A 15,638-nucleotide genomic window follows, 5' to 3' on the forward strand; every position below is an offset into this window, starting at 1 on the left:
TGGAACAGCTTTTTGCTAACTAATGCACCTGATGCTAGCTGAGTCTAGAAACAGTGAAAATATATTTATCTGACTAACTAACATTAGAATTAGAATTTACAACCGTTAGAATTCGAATTCAAATGTTGGCACATAAACCTCTAAGAAGAGAGTCTTCACTAACATCAGTTAGCATTAGCTCATTGCCTCTTCTGAATAGGCAGCCTCTGTCACTCAACCAACACAAAGGCCTACCAATTTCCCATTGCTAATTTTGAAAAATAAAACATATTTTCAAATTTGAACCCCATTGATATTATTTAAAAGGTAATCATACAGCCCTATTCTAATGTTAGCTGAAGTCCGCTTTTTCCTTATTGTAGTCGATTTTTCCTTCCCTGCGGTTAACTGTACGCCTGTTAACTGTTAACGGCTATGGTTAACTGACTATCAAAATTAGTTGGAATACACATGCTTATTATCTAGCCCATATTTCTACATTTTACAAATGTTTATGTATTGCAATAGTCAGATATGTACATAAAAAGATCAAATATTCCCACTGGCCCAAAATTCCCATATCAGTGCATCACTAATGTTGTCTATTTAGAGTCATAGTTTACTGCTTTATGCTAACAAGCAATGCTAAAACAAAAAAGGAAGCCACTGGCTACTGCTTTAGGCTAGCAAGCAATGCTACAGTGAAAAGGAAGTCACAGGCTAGTGCTTTACACCAACAAGCAATGCTGAAGTGAAAAGGAGGTCACAGACTACTGCTTTATGCTAACAAACAACGTGAAAGTGAAAAGCAAGCTGTAGACTTGTGGTTTATGCTGGCAGGCAGCACTGGTGTGCCAGCAGTGGACTGGAATGGAAGAAAAACGAAGAGCTGTTCAATAATTCAGAGGCTGGATAGTCATTTGCTGTCCTGCCTCTGCCAAAGGACACTCACAACCACCAATATTCTCACAATAACCACTAGCACCACTAAACATAACATGTAAGATTGTACACATGCAATAATCTGTGTCAGTATGGTTCTTAGGCCTTGAAGTGTTCACCTGAAACTGAACCGCATTTCCACAAAAGCACCAACAGATGGGGCTATTTCACTATCACTGAGGCCTTATGATATTTCACCTCCTGCCATATGGCATAGTGGACAGTGGGGTACCTGAGGAATAAAGAAAATCTAATTGAATTTAGAATTCATCTAATGGCCATAATGACACTCCGCACTGCACACATGCACACATGTCAGAATTATGTTAGGCTTGAAAGAGAAACACTGGCACTGTCAGACTGATGCCTAACTCACTAACAAATGAGGAAAAAAGAGCCATGCTCTAAAATTCTGCACTCTGTTCAGGAAATTGCATTATTCATACTAGCCCTAGATCTCTCTCCCTCACCCACAGTTAGTCAGCCATCCACTCTTTTACTCTCTCTTTCTTACTCTGTCTCTCTCAGCCTGCTGCAGTGTGCCTGGGCAGGGGTGAGGTAGAGTCACAGAGGAATTCAGCATATGGCTAAACTAACTCTGATCTGAGCACCCACCACTAACTCTGCTATTACCAGATGGACCTTTACACACAGTGTGCTCTGCTTAGCTGTCACTTCTTTTTGTGCATGTACACACATATCTCTTTAAGCACAAGCTGCAGTCTCATAAAATAATAAATAGATGGGATGCATTTGATGTCCACCAGATTATGTAACAGATAAAGTTTCCTGTAAGATCTTGTATATTTAGGGCCAAATGATTACTTAAACTAATCAATTGTTCTCAATTTGCCCCTTACCCCAAATGTAGTCAATCACCCTGACTTTTTAAGCTGTTTTCTATAAACGTGGGCAACATTACAGACATGTTTCACACAGTAGTGCCCAGCTGCTGCCACACAGTCCAAGCCCCAGGCTGGGTAAGCCGCAGGTTGGGCAGAAGAGGCTCAAACTTGGGTAAATGTTAGTGTAAGTGAGGTTGCACACGTTAATGTTCGTAAATTGGTTAAGGTTATGGTTAAGGTTAGCTACTGTAAACAGTTCTTTTGAAATAAAGAGGTTAGGTTTAGGGTTATGGCTTGAGATAAGCACAATAGCTTGTTAGCTTGATAACACTCTGTTACCAAGCTATCAGGCTAATGTTATTAGGATTAGGTTATTCTAATGTTGTCTATCTGTATCTAATAACTACAGCTTACCTTCTTTAGAAATGTATTTGTGCTAACACACCTTCGCTTAGTGTGAGCTACCTAACCATCACTTTAGATAGCTAGCTAGGTAAATTGCTAGCTAACTGGCTAACTTCTGCCCAAGCTGGTGCTTCTTCAGGCCAAGCTTAGGCTTTTGCCAGCCTGGGATTTCGTCAGTGGAGCTAAAGCTAGAACTTAACTACAAATTTAGGCTTTAAGATGGCTACTTCTACTGTGTTTTCAATTATGCAATGTGCTCTTGTCCGTTTTTAGATGACTTTATACACAGTGTCAATTTTGCAAGTGCATTTGTAAATTAGTGTGGAAATTTGGCCAAACCGTCGCTTGAAAGAAATTGCACACATGTGATGAGGCAAAGCACCACTTTTAACTGTCTAAGGCTTCCTGTTCATACCTGTCATTTGAGTAGGCCTTCTCTCTCTGTCCTGTTTCTCTGACCATGAAACTGCTCTCACAGGTCAGAAGTAAGATGGTCCCCATTGCAGACAGCAGCCATTTCTGCCACACTGGTGGATCCATCTTCAGCTCACTGGCAGTGCTATGAAATATGTAAGTTATGAAGTATGTAAGAGGAAGTCTGTCTGAAGGGTGAGGACGTGTCTGGTTGATGAGCCAGATGGTGATGTAGAATGTAAAAGATAATCTGCGCCTACTTTTCCCAAAAGTGTCACCGCACAAAGATCACTATAACATGTTAGAGACGGTATCACTTTAGACAGTCTCTCACAAAATGAGCGTAACTCTGATGTCTTTGGGAATCAGTTCTCGGAATTAATGTAACTCCATAAGGTTCCTCCACATACATTCTGTAGCTATGCCGTACAGTTAGGGTTCTGAGAAACTACTAATGTTACAATTCAGTCAGTATTAGCTGAATATCATCTCTGACTGCCAACTTAAATGTCTACTCCAGCTTTTGTTCAGACCATTGCTTATACACAGACACAGCCTAGTTATAGGCCTAATAGGATTCTGAATAAAGAGTCCTCACTGACTGTAATTTCGTCCAAGTTTCACAAGTTTTTACTTTCAGTCAATCAGTAGCAAACAGTGCTCAGTTAATGCAACAATTCCAGACAGCACTGGCTGAGTATCAGCTGTTCTGATTACAGGCCTACAAGTTTAATTAAGCACTGCTCATACCATTGCATATGAAGCCTAATTATAGACCTAAAAGGATTCTGAATGAAGAATCTTCACTGACAGTGTAATTTAGACTAAGTTTCAGTCGTCTGTACTTTCAGCATTCCATTAAAGAGTTGATATCACACATTGTTCTAGTTTTATAAGCTGTAAAAAATGACTTGTCAGAGCAACCTAAAAAAATACTATATGTGGTAACAAGCAACTGAACTAGATTTGTTCAAACCAAAAAATACATTAATTGAAGGAAACATTCATTCAAAGTATGTATTTAGGTTGAATAAATCTAGTTAATTAACTTGTTGCCATATGAAGTATTTTTTAGGCTGATCTGACGAGCCATTTTGTGTAGTTTTTTCCTCTGAGGTCCATTTATAATATTTGTGCAATTTTGTGTACTAAAAACAGTCATCATTAATTTTAACATGAACATTTTCCAATCTCATTTTATCCCATATAATTAAAGAGGTGGTTTTTGTTCACATGAAGACTGTTAATGTAAACAAGCTCTGAGCTCTAAGCCTATGTTTAATCCATGTTGAGGACACTGGGCCTATATGCTTTAAAGGGCCCATATCTTACTTTTTATTGAGCTTTTTTTTTGTTCCCCAGGGTCCACTTACCTCGTTAATGTCAGTTTATAAACCACAAACAGTCATAATTCATTTTTACCTGACCATTTTCTAATCCCTTAGAACTAAACAGGTTGTTTTTGTTTCTGATGTGTGTAAATGAGCGCTGATTGCCTGTCCTGCACTCAAACAGCAGACCAGGTTGAAACATCCTTTAAATATTATTTTTTGATAGTAGTTTGTTGGTATTTTTTAAATGTGCTACCACTGGATTTTTTTCTGTTTGGACTTATCAAGCCTTGGAAGAAACAAATATTTTAATTCGCATTGTGTACTGTGAGCATCTACTGTGGTATTTTATCGCCATAATGCTCATCTCTAGCTGGTTGGTTGCAAACTCAGTTGTTCAAACAATACAACTGCATTACAATGCCATAATTAGAGAAAGCCCATACTCCACAATGTATTTTCACAGTGCCGTTATGCACACTGACACATTTTTGCCTCACAACATCACAATGTCATGATGCATTGTTACAGTCTAGTCTATTAGAGTTTGAGGGCGTGTACAGTAAGCCAAGACTTTGACAGATTTTGAATTATGAACCCTCGCTGATAGTGAAGTTTAGTTCAAGTGAAACTTAGTGTGGAAAACTAAGCCTAAGGTTTATCATGGAAAATCTAAATTTCCTCACTTTTTGACCTAAAGTTGTTTGATGTAGTGTGTAAACACTATTAAAGTTTTAAAGTGATCATGAACTCCCTTGACTATAAAGTCAATGTACTGAAATTAAGCTGCAAAAACATCTCATTTTGAACTGATTTTGTGACATCACAAAAGCTTCATATTTAGAATTATCCGCCTACCCAGCCTACAGCAGCTTACCTCTGCCCATTCATATGCAGTTATAAGGATTGTTTCAAGCTGGATTCCTTTCTGAATGATGCATAATGCAGAGTGTCCAGTCTAAACACAGCTCGTTCACACATATCAGTCTCACAAAAACAGCCTGTTTCATTCTAAAGGATTAGAAAATGGTCAGGTAAAAATGAATTATGACTGTTTGTGGTTCACGAACTCACTCTAACAAGGTAAGTGGACCCTGGGGAACAAAAGAAAGTGCAGTATGGATAATGCTATGTGGCCACAGGTAAGGGTTTTTAAAAACATATAGGCCCAGTTTCCTTGAGATGGATTCTTGAAATAAATTTCCATCAGAAACTCTTTTTAGTTTAGTGCTTTCAGAGTCTTGCACAATATTATCTAATTTCCTTTGCTAATTTTTCCCACAAGTCTCGGGCTGTAACAGCATTGTGGGACACTAACCCGGCTGTATCACAGGATCATCATTAGACTTATTCATGCTGTGGTTCTGACTTCGCCTTACCATTAAAGCAATGCTGTGTTATACCTGTTATATACATACAGCTGATGATTACACAAGGTAAAGAGGAAGCTTTAGTCTACACGTATCAGTGTTAGTTTTAAACAGGATGCCACACTGCCAGCCGTTATCCGCATTTAAACGGACCTTTCTTTTCACCCGTAGCCCCTGTTTCCCGTTTCCCACCATCTCTGCTCCTGTGGCCAATAAAAGCTAAGTGACATGTTGACATCTGCAATACGTTACATACACGCACTCCTCACGTCCAGCACCAACAGTGTGCTCCAAATAAATGGAAGATACGTGTCGAACATCTCACTCCACACACATACACAGCCCATGCTCGCGGTGCCTAGGAAAGGATTAGATGACAGCATGATCTAATGCTGTATCATGTTCTCGTGCTGCATCGCTTGAAATTACGACTCCGATTAATTCACGAGTGGGTTAGAAAGCCCTGTGTGCTGCAAGCTAGCCAAGTGGTTAGAACTCGTAGCACGGGAGCTAAAGATAAGGGCTAATGTGATGCAGGCCAGCAGCCTTATGTGGCCAGTCTGCGCGTGTATGTGCGTCCTGGTGTCTTTCTGAATGTTTATAACGGGTGACTGGAACAGCACTACTGCTGCCTTTCGCTCACAACACCTCTACATCCATTCACCTCTGGAGGCAAACGGCATCCTCAGCCTAAAAGCTCGGTAACGTTATTAATCAGAAATTATGATCATACTCACCGAATGCACCTCGCATCGCCATAGCAATAGCAACATCCCCCCGACCACCACCTCTCTCTCTCTCACACACACACACACACACACGGGGGGGGGGTGCTAATGAAGAAGCCAAACTTACCGCAGTCTTCACACAGCACACTCTCCACGTCTTTTTTCACGCTCTTCTCCGCGGTCTCGAGCGGAGCGAAGGACGCTCGGAACACGAGCGGCTCCTCTGTGGGGTCCATGAAAAACACGTAGCTGCGGTTCTGCTCCAGCGCCGCAGCGCACGGCTGCGCGTCCGAGCCCAGGCCGCCGACGGTGACGAGCTGCTCGCGCTCCAGCCCGCCGCTCTTGCGCGGCCACACGTCCAGCACCCGCACGCGCACGCTGTACGGCTCAGGCCGCGCGCGCACCTCGCCCTCGATCACCACGGCCGAGCGGTGCGCCAGCTCGCGCGCCGAGTCCAGCGTCGGGGCGTAGCACGCGAAGGAGAGGCCGGCGAGCAGCGCGGAGAGGTGCACCGGCGCGAGCCTCCTCATGCCGTCTGCTGGGGCCCGGGGGCGGCCGCTCGCGGTGGTGCTGCTGCAGTGCTCTCGAGGGGCGCGGAGCGGGAGGAGGAGGAGGAAAAGGAGGAGGAGGGAGAGGAGGAGGACGACGGAGCTGGGCGACGGGGACGGGGACGGGAGGGCGGTGCGAGCGGGCTCGCGCAAGTGTCCATGCCGTCCGCGCGCGCCGCTTTCTTCCCCATGCGGTGCGTGCACGGGGGCGGAGGGGATGGGGAGGAGGGTGGTTGGAGGGGGTAAAGGGGGAAGGGGGGCACACACGCGCACACACACACACACACACGCACACACACACACACACACACACACACACACACCAAACACTTAGGAACCGGAAACGGGCCCGGTCAGCGGCGCTGCTGGGCTGCAAAACCCCGCTGCTGCATTCTCCTTCAGCGCCGAGGCCCCGCGCGCCCGTCCGCAGGTGCCGCTAACGAAGATCGCTCACGGACTCGCGCGATTTACGCGATCTGTTCCGCGTCCGACCATCGTCGTCGTCGTCATACCGTCACTGGAACTAAAAAAAAACAACAACACCATGGATCTCGGAGTTGGTTTCCGTTATCGTTAATGACGATGAAACGGTCCTCCGTGATGCCGGATTCTCTTTGTATAGATCCAGAGCGCGACGCCACCACACTCAGAGCGCGCGCGCGCCGGGAGGAGCCGCTCCGGCTGGCCGATGCGATGCAACAAGCGCGCGTGCCCCTTCTGCTCGCTGCCCCATGCACCCCCACCCACCCCTACACCTCCACCACAACCCCCCTCCCTCACCACCCCCCCCTCTCACGGACCCCGGGGCGCCTTGCTTGCGCGCTAACGCGTCGCCCTGCCTGGGTTTTATTTTTAGGAGCGTGTTGCTCCCTCCGCGCCCAAAAAGACCGAACCGAGTGCGAACCGAACCCTTCGAGTCTTTTTGACGAGAAAGCCGGTCGGTCTCGCTCTCACTAGAACAGAAAACGCTCGAGCACAACGGGGCGCTACGACATCGCGCTCTGTGGCTCGAGCCGAGAGGAACGTTATGAAATGAGCGCTGGGAAACGGGCCGCCGCAGAGCACAGCCGCGGGAAAACGGCGATGAGTAACGCCGCGGAAACGGACGGCTACTTAAAACGGTTCCGCTGTTATTCGGCCAACCTCCGTTTTACCCCGAAAAGCGCGAGAGCGACGCGCGACAGGCAACAGAGTGAGAGCAAGCGGAGCCTTTTATCAGCCATGTTTACCCCGGCAACAGGTCCTACGGGCATTAGGGGCGGAATGGAGAACAAACAGGGTGTTAATGAAGCGGAGAAACGTGGCACTGAAACTGTATGGAGAGAGAGAGAGAGAGAGAGAGAGATTGACTGTAAAAAGAACTGTAAAGGGTGTTTTTTGAACACCCGGCCTTAGAGGGAATAAATGGGCAGAGGCTGCAGTGTCCGGCAGAATAAACGAGAATAAACGCGGGTTTAAACGGTGGCTAACGCTGCAGGACATTAAGTGGTGTAGGGCGACATCTGCAGGCTGGGGGAGAAAGCACAGCCAGAAAGCTCACTGCTTCACTCCACACTGAAAATAAAGAAGACTTTTCACAGATTGGTGTTCATACCTCCTCACTACAATAAGCGAGACTGAAAAAAAAACAATAAGCGAGACTACAGACGAGCATCATATAAACAACATTATAATATCAATACATTGTAACTACGAGTAAAAACTATTGTGTTTTAACAGTACGTCGACCGAGTCACTTGAATTTGCTTTAATGGGTCTAAATTTAGTTAAAACGACCGGTTCACTCAGTATTAAACAGTTTTCTATTGTCCATTTGTACAGGACTATTTTCACAGAGCAAAGGGACTGATGTGGTGCGATACACAAGAACGTGGTCGCAAGGTTTACCTCAATAAATAAATAAATAAATCGTCTGAATGAACTCTGTTTGTTTATTCCAGAATGAACCGATGCTTTCTTGCATTCTTTCTAAGCCAAGGGAAGTTCTAATTATGCTCGTTACATTATAAAAGTATTTTGTGGGAAATATCTAGATGAACGGATCATTGAGGGTCTGTGACATATATTCCTGTCTTACCTGATGTCCCACATTACCCGAGTCCTATACTGAGTTGGATGTGGCCTGTGTGCTTGGATAGTCTCATGTAATAACTTGGCAGTGTTGTTCTGGTCTTTTGGGGAAAAAACTGAGCCATCGGACCAGCTCTCGCTCAAACTATTCAATAATTCATCCATTCATTAGTTGGCTGCGAAACCCACGTGTTCCTCATTGGGGGCTCGAGATCCGGCGCTGTCCGTGGTGCTGAATCGCAAAGTGCTGCTTATCTCCTCCCATCTCACGCCCTGGATGCTAATTTTGTCCTCCTCCTGTGTCAGCCGTCTCTCCTGCTACTACTCCCGTTGTTTCACATTAGTAAGTGCTCTCTGTGCCTCATGACTGTTTATAAGAACAGCAGTGTACACAGATGCGGGTCCACACAACCTATTTTAACCATGAAGCGACGCGGATCAGGCCCCTGGTGTCAACCTGACAAGCTCTAAACTTGCAGGGGTTCAAGTCACACTTTCTTTAACTGTGTTCTTAATCCTGAACAGATCATTTGATGATGATCACTTCATAGACCTACTACATTCTGCACACTTACCTACACACACCAGTTTTACAGTCGGGACTGCTCAGACAAACATCTCAGCTGGTCACGCCAAACAACCCGTCAGATCTCTCTGACTAACATCCTGTAAGCTACTGAAATTCACCCCAGTGCAACAGTTAGGTTGCAGGTTTAGTGATAACTGACATTAACGCATCTAAGATCAAACACAGGCACAACATCTATTTGGCACATCATGTAAAGCAGATTTATTAAAGACAAATTCCACAGATTTTTCTAAATGTCTTCATAATCAGATCATTGATCTGTAAACAAAGTCTCTCAGAGTGGTTTGATGCAAATTGGTTCATTGCAAGAACTTGCCGACTAAGATTTCTTTACAGTGGTGGACAGGAACCAGGTGTTGAGATGTCTGCAACACAAATATAGCCATTTTAATTACTATCCAAAACCACCAGTGAACCTACACATCTTCAGAGTTTCATATGCTTATGTTTATTATGTTAAAATGATTAAATTCCTCTAGAGTCGAGGATTTCACATGAATAAACTCTGAATTGCTTTGTTTACATTTTGAAAATAAATGAATTTCCCCTTTAATAATGTGGACTGAGGTATCATGGGCAATCAGGCTTTATAGAACTCTTGTTTATTCAAATATCGGCTAATACCGTCTTATTAATTGCAATAAATAATATATAACAGTCACACATATTCAGTTACCAAGAATATCCACCATCTACAGCCTTAAAACGTGAACCCTGATAACTTAAGAGAATCATCTGAAATCTGAATGGTTCTTTGCATGGTCGAATTGCTCTTCTCTATGGTGAAAAATTTGTTGTGCATGGTACAGGACCTTTTAAAAGGTTCTATATAACAGGGGTTTTCAATGCCAGCACTGTTTCATGTATTTACTGCTCTAGCACACCTGGTCAGTTTCATGAAGCGTGTGACAATGTGACAGTTCACATCAGCGTTGGACCAACTGAGCTGGCGCAGGGACAACCAGAAACTCTTCAGGGCTCCACTGTTGTTATAAAATCTTTTTGGTATTATATTGAAGCCTTTTTAGAACAATATAGGAGCTAGCATTAGAAGCTATTGAACTAGTCCCTCCAGCTGGAATATGGGATAATATCCTGAGTTTGACCATATGTAGCATCCAGCTGCTTTCCAGCTTTTTGTTTACTATTTGTTGAATACTGTAGCTCTGGCCACACTAATCCTGCTGAAATACTGTTTAGAGGGAAACTACGAGATTTCAAACACAGCCGTAATGGTGACAAATGTAATAGTAATAATTTATTAGCAATTTTATTTAATAAATGGACATTGTTTGTCTATGTCATAACGCGTTTATTATCAGCTATAAATAAACCCGAGTCTTTCTCTCAAACATGTACGCAGTCTAATCTCATTTCTATGTGTTGCGCAGTGGCTGCGTATTTCTAACGCCTTATTGGCGTTAACCAACACGCCCTCCTCCTCCATCTCGTCCAGCACTCGGCCTCCAGCAGGCCTGCGGATATCGCGAGAGCGGCGCCGGTGTGTGACTGGCTGTCGGGGCGGCAGCAGCAGCAGCAGCAGCAGCGGGCTGAGGGAGACGGAGAAGGAGGAACGCGGGCAGGCTGCATCATGGCGGACAGAGACAGCGGCAGTGAGCTCGGAGGATTCGCCACAGGCCCCGGCGGTGGCGGTGGCGGTGGCGGCGGCGGCGGAGGCGGCGGGGGAGGCGGAGGCAGCAGCGGCGGAGGCGGCGGCGGAGGGGGCCCCGGAGGAGGCGGCGTCGGCGGCGGCCTCGGCCTCGCGCACCCGGGCGCCGTGGGAGCAGCGTCGCGCCTGCAGCACGACACCGAGGAGCTGGCGTCGAAGCGCGTCGACATCCAGAACAAGCGCTTCTACCTGGACGTGAAGCAGAACGCGAAAGGCCGCTTCCTGAAGATCGCCGAGGTCGGCGCCGGCGGCAACAAGAGTCGCCTCACGCTCTCCATGTCCGTGGCCGTGGAGTTTCGGGACTACCTGGGCGACTTCATCGAGCACTACGCGCAGCTGGGGCCCAGCCACCCGGACGCGGCGCAGGACGAGCCGCGGCGCGCGCTCAAGAGCGAGTTCTTGGTGCGTGAGAACCGCAAGTACTACATGGACCTGAAGGAGAACCAGAGGGGCCGCTTTCTGAGGGTCCGACAGACCGTGAACCGGGGGCCCGGCCTGGGCACGGCGCAGGGCCAGACTATCGCGCTGCCGGCGCAGGGGCTTATCGAGTTCCGCGACGCGCTCGCCAAACTCATCGACGACTACGGCGTGGACGAGGAGCCCGCCGAGCTGCCCGAGGGCACGTCGCTCGCCGTGGACAACAAGCGCTTCTTTTTCGACGTGGGCGCCAACAAGTACGGCGTGTTTATGCGCGTGAGCGAGGTGAAGCCCGCCTACCGCAACTCCATCACGGTGCCGTGCAAAGTGTGGTCCAAGTTCGGCGCCACCTTCTGTAAGTACGCGGACGAGATGAAGAGGATCCAGGAGCGGAGCAGGGAGCGGAGGGCGCGCGAGCTCCTGCCTGAGGGCCTGCACGGGGACGACGGGGACGAGGATTAACCGGGGCACGAGGAGGAGAAGGACGAGGAGGGGGGCGTGTGTATGTGTGTGATGCTTATCTGCGAGGACGGAGACGTTCAAAAGACAGAAAACACGTAATGAAAGAACGAATGACAATGTAAACAAAACATTGCTGCACAAGAAAGGCATGAGGCGGATTTTGAACCTTCACGGAGGCGTTGGGTTTTTTCCCCACCTGTATTCCGACGAACGCCTCCTGCGCAACGAGTGGTCAGTTATGTTCAGGCCCCTGTGCTGGAATTGGCCCGAGGCAGCGCTCTTCCTGGTCTACCAGTGGTTAGTAGGACCCTCTTGCGTTGGGATTGGTTGGTAGGATCATTCTCTCGCTGGGATTGGCTGCTTGTGTCTTGCCTCGTGTGCTACGATTGGCTAGTAGTGTCCTGCTCGCTGTGCTAGGATTAGCCTGGATCTCGTGTCCTGCGCCGTGATTGGCTTATAGTTCATGCTTACAAGCAGTCCACCGAAAGTGTGAAGTACTGGTCCGTTTTAGCGCAGGCGGCGGGGTTTGCCGGAATACGGGTAGGGAAAAAATAACACGGACTGCATCTGTTGCCCCATGGCCTGGATTTAAACCCACTTCCTCACCACAGAACAATAAGCCGCTGCTATTGGTACCACAATGATGGTCCACATGTCCATAGTTGGAGGGTCCTTCCCCATGCCCCACCCCCCTCCCCCCCATTCGCTCTGTACACGTCCAAGCTATTGCAGCACGGTTCCAAAGTGTCAATTGGAAAAATAATGTGCTTAGTGCTACCGTTTGACTTCCAGCACAAAAAGCTACTGTATGTAGGAATCATCTGAACCAAAATTGTAATTAAAACAAATCTAGATTGGGAGGTACGAGTAGGATTAAGCACTGCTTGCACTGGCGTGCACCACAGCAGAAGACTGCGCACGGACAGTGAGCCCCTCTGCCCGAGCAAGTGAAGGGCGACTGAGGAAAACTGAAAGTGTGCTCACTCTTTTGCCCTTTTTTCAAACCTAGAGAGAGAAAAAAAGCAAATGGGACGGTTTCCATGAGCTGTTCCACTAAGCATAATGCAGAGAGGCTTTGCTCTTATGACCGCTAAACGTTTATTTCTATTAAATATATCAACCCTATTGCACCATGCACAGCAAAATCCCCAGGAATGAACCCTACAGTGGTGATCCAACACCTGCAGTGTCCACTCGAGTCCAGCTGGACACACGTGGGCACTGTAAGAGTCCATTCAGCAACCGGGGCCTTTGCTGTGCGCCCACTGGCGTTTGGGCATGTTTCATTCAAGTGCTAACTTAGAACTACAAATTTATGATTTTGTGAATCAGATGTATTTAGATTCTTATATAAAAAATGCCCACGTTTTCTGTGGGGACTTTGTTTTGTTTGTTTGTTTGTTTGTTTTGTTTTGTTTTTTCCTTTTTTTGGGAGGGGGGAGGGGGGAGGGAAAAAACAGGAGCTGTCCACACATGGCGCGAGAAGGCGTTGCGTAAAGACGCATGGGAACGTGCGGAGCGTCCTCTACAAACGTCCAAACCGACCTGGTGCCTTAAAGCCGCCACACGTTTACATGCTGTCTGCGTCCAGAAGCTCTGCACCGCTGTTTGTCTTTTTCTTCGTTGGCGTGGTCGCTGTTGCCACCTTGGGGTGCTTCTTCTGGACTTTCCAACAAAGCCAAAACTCCAAAAAGAAAAAAAGAGGCTCACGGGTTTTTCTCTGCTCTGCATTACCTGGGACACAGCAGACGACAACGACAATGATGAATATGAGGATAATGATGATGATACTGATGATGATGACGACAGTGAAGAGGACTGGAGGATCAAACAGCCTTTATGTAAACATGGATGTAGTCACCCAGAAGCTGTGGACGTCTGCTCCGTGTGCTCCGTGTTAAAAAAAATTATATATAGATGAGAAAAAATGGACTTGGAAAGATGCTATCGCTCTAGCCCCTGTGCTTTGCTCTCTAGGCCTGTGTGAGTAGACGTAGGGCCGAGGCGGTAGCCTGTGTGGCCTTGTATGGTGCTAATAAACCCCACTTGTGGGGGCTTTGTCCGTCTGGCTTATCTGTTGTTGCACCAGTTTTGTCCTCTTTCCCTCTCTCTGTTTTACTTTAACTGCAGTGTTATCATTGAATTGCAGTACCGGGTGCAATACAGGTGGCGTCCCGTCCAGCCTCGTCGTTCGCCGCACACGAGGCCCTCTCCTCTCCTCTGTTTGAGGTTTGCAAAAATGTGTCCATATGTTTCCATGCTGAGGGTCTAGGTCGAAGGTGCTTGACATGCACCTGTGTTGTGTATGTGGGTATACAGTTTTTAGAGGGGGCACTCTGGCCAGAATGAACACTCATCATCTCTTACAGCAGTATTACATTAAAGGAAGATTTCCTGGTTTAAAGACTAGCAAAACCCCACCTCTGATGATGCATCTTGAAGGTGGAAGTATATTTTGAGACTACAAGTACTTGGGCTGTAGGAGTTCTTTTTTACTAGCTAGCTGAATCATTCTTTTAAAAGTAGTTTGATGACCAGACAAGGATAGCGCTATATTATTAACACTGGCTGGCTTCACAGACATATTTATTAGCCTCTAACTACGTGGCCATCCTTCAGGATTTTTTGAGCAGTGTAGGGATAGACGAAAACAAAAAACGATAAAAAAAAAAAAAAAAATTCTGTTAAACCAATAAGACTGAGGGACACAGAGCTGCACTACAGATTACTACATAACATAACAAATGACATTATACTCTAGTTTCAGGCCAGGATGCCCCCTTACTGCCAAGGTACCAGAAAGTGTTCAGAGCAGTGCCACAGAACAGTGATCCTCAAGCATTTTTGCTTAATCTCAACTCCCAGTACACAGGAATAAAGCAAAAATAAGGACCACCTGGGGATTCCTGAGGAATAGTTTGAGAAACACATTTGAGTTTTTTGAAGAGCCATGCCAAAGGTGGTTCTTCTATTGGGCATTGTTCTGAAACCCCCTTTGTGGCACTTTTTTTTTAGCATACGTGTTGTTCAGTTGTGGCAATGTATGGACACAGTCATGGTCACTTTAAGAAAAGCTCCTGCTGGAGCTTCTCTAGTTGTTGTGTTGCGTTAGGTCACTTTTCTCTCTTATCACATATTTAAAGGCACAATGCTTCCTGTAGGGAAACTTAGATATTTATTTGAGAAAAAAAAGATAGGTGAAGAATGTTATTATGAGGAAAAAATAAATCTAATCCCGTGCCCTCTTAAAGTATGGCAGATTAGCACCGTTGCACAGGCATAGCATGATGAGTCTGCTTTTATTAGAGCAGGAAAATATAGCTGAGATTTGATAGCTGGTATTCAGAGGGTATTTGGGACACAACCAGGCTTTGTGGTACAGTCTGGTAGACTTTAAGGCCATAAGCGATACAGAGTGGAGTTTGTTACTGAAGACTCCCCACTGTAGGCCTCAGGCTTTGGACTCATGCTCAGTGTGTGAGCACACAGATAGACTGAGGATGCAGGAATCGTGGCCATCACCGACCCCTTTGGAGGGGTCTGTCTGTCTGTCTGTCTGTCTGTCTGTCTGTACAGTAAAGGCATTCAAAGCACTTTTTCTCTCTCTGCCCTCCCTTTCAACATAACCCTCAAACTGGGTTATGCTCAGCTTAGACCATACCTCCTCAAGATGTGGGCTTTGCTTCTACTGCTCACTTCTCAAAGCAGAGGCTATTTTAAGCCCTGTTTATAGACTTTGCTCTTTTTTTTCCAGTTATCTTTAGGCCGCTAAAGCGAATCTTTTTCCTAACACTGCCCCGATCTGATTACCAAACCGTTTGATGTGTGCCACAAATGCGATGACTTGACCAGTTCAATTAAGCTTCTTG

The 15,638-nt window shown here is 46.2% G+C and overlaps 2 protein-coding genes across 3 annotated transcripts in view; one reads left to right on the plus strand and one right to left on the minus strand.

The window, feature by feature from the left end:
• Nucleotides 1-6,854, minus strand: part of nrg2b (neuregulin 2b) — a 69,530-nt gene extending 62,676 nt beyond the window's left edge. Inside the window, exon 1 of one of the 2 annotated variants that reach the window (XM_017722731.2) lies at nt 6,142-6,854. In XM_017722731.2, the coding sequence (XP_017578220.1) occupies nt 6,142-6,544 (403 nt within the window). In that variant the 5' untranslated portion in view covers nt 6,545-6,854. The remainder of the gene's footprint in view (nt 1-6,141) is intronic. The other variant, XM_017722730.2, reaches the window with a different exon arrangement.
• A 3,802-nt stretch (nt 6,855-10,656) lies between these two features.
• On the plus strand, nt 10,657-14,507 carry purab (purine-rich element binding protein Ab). Its single transcript, XM_017722732.2, has one exon. The coding sequence runs from the start codon at nt 10,813-10,815 to the stop codon at nt 11,767-11,769; it is 957 nt and encodes a 318-aa protein (XP_017578221.1). The 5' UTR covers nt 10,657-10,812; the 3' UTR covers nt 11,770-14,507.
• The last annotated feature ends 1,131 nt before the right edge of the window (nt 14,508-15,638 follow it).

Source organism: Pygocentrus nattereri, chromosome 8, assembly GCF_015220715.1.
Source record: "Pygocentrus nattereri isolate fPygNat1 chromosome 8, fPygNat1.pri, whole genome shotgun sequence".
NCBI lineage: Eukaryota > Metazoa > Chordata > Actinopteri > Characiformes > Serrasalmidae > Pygocentrus > Pygocentrus nattereri.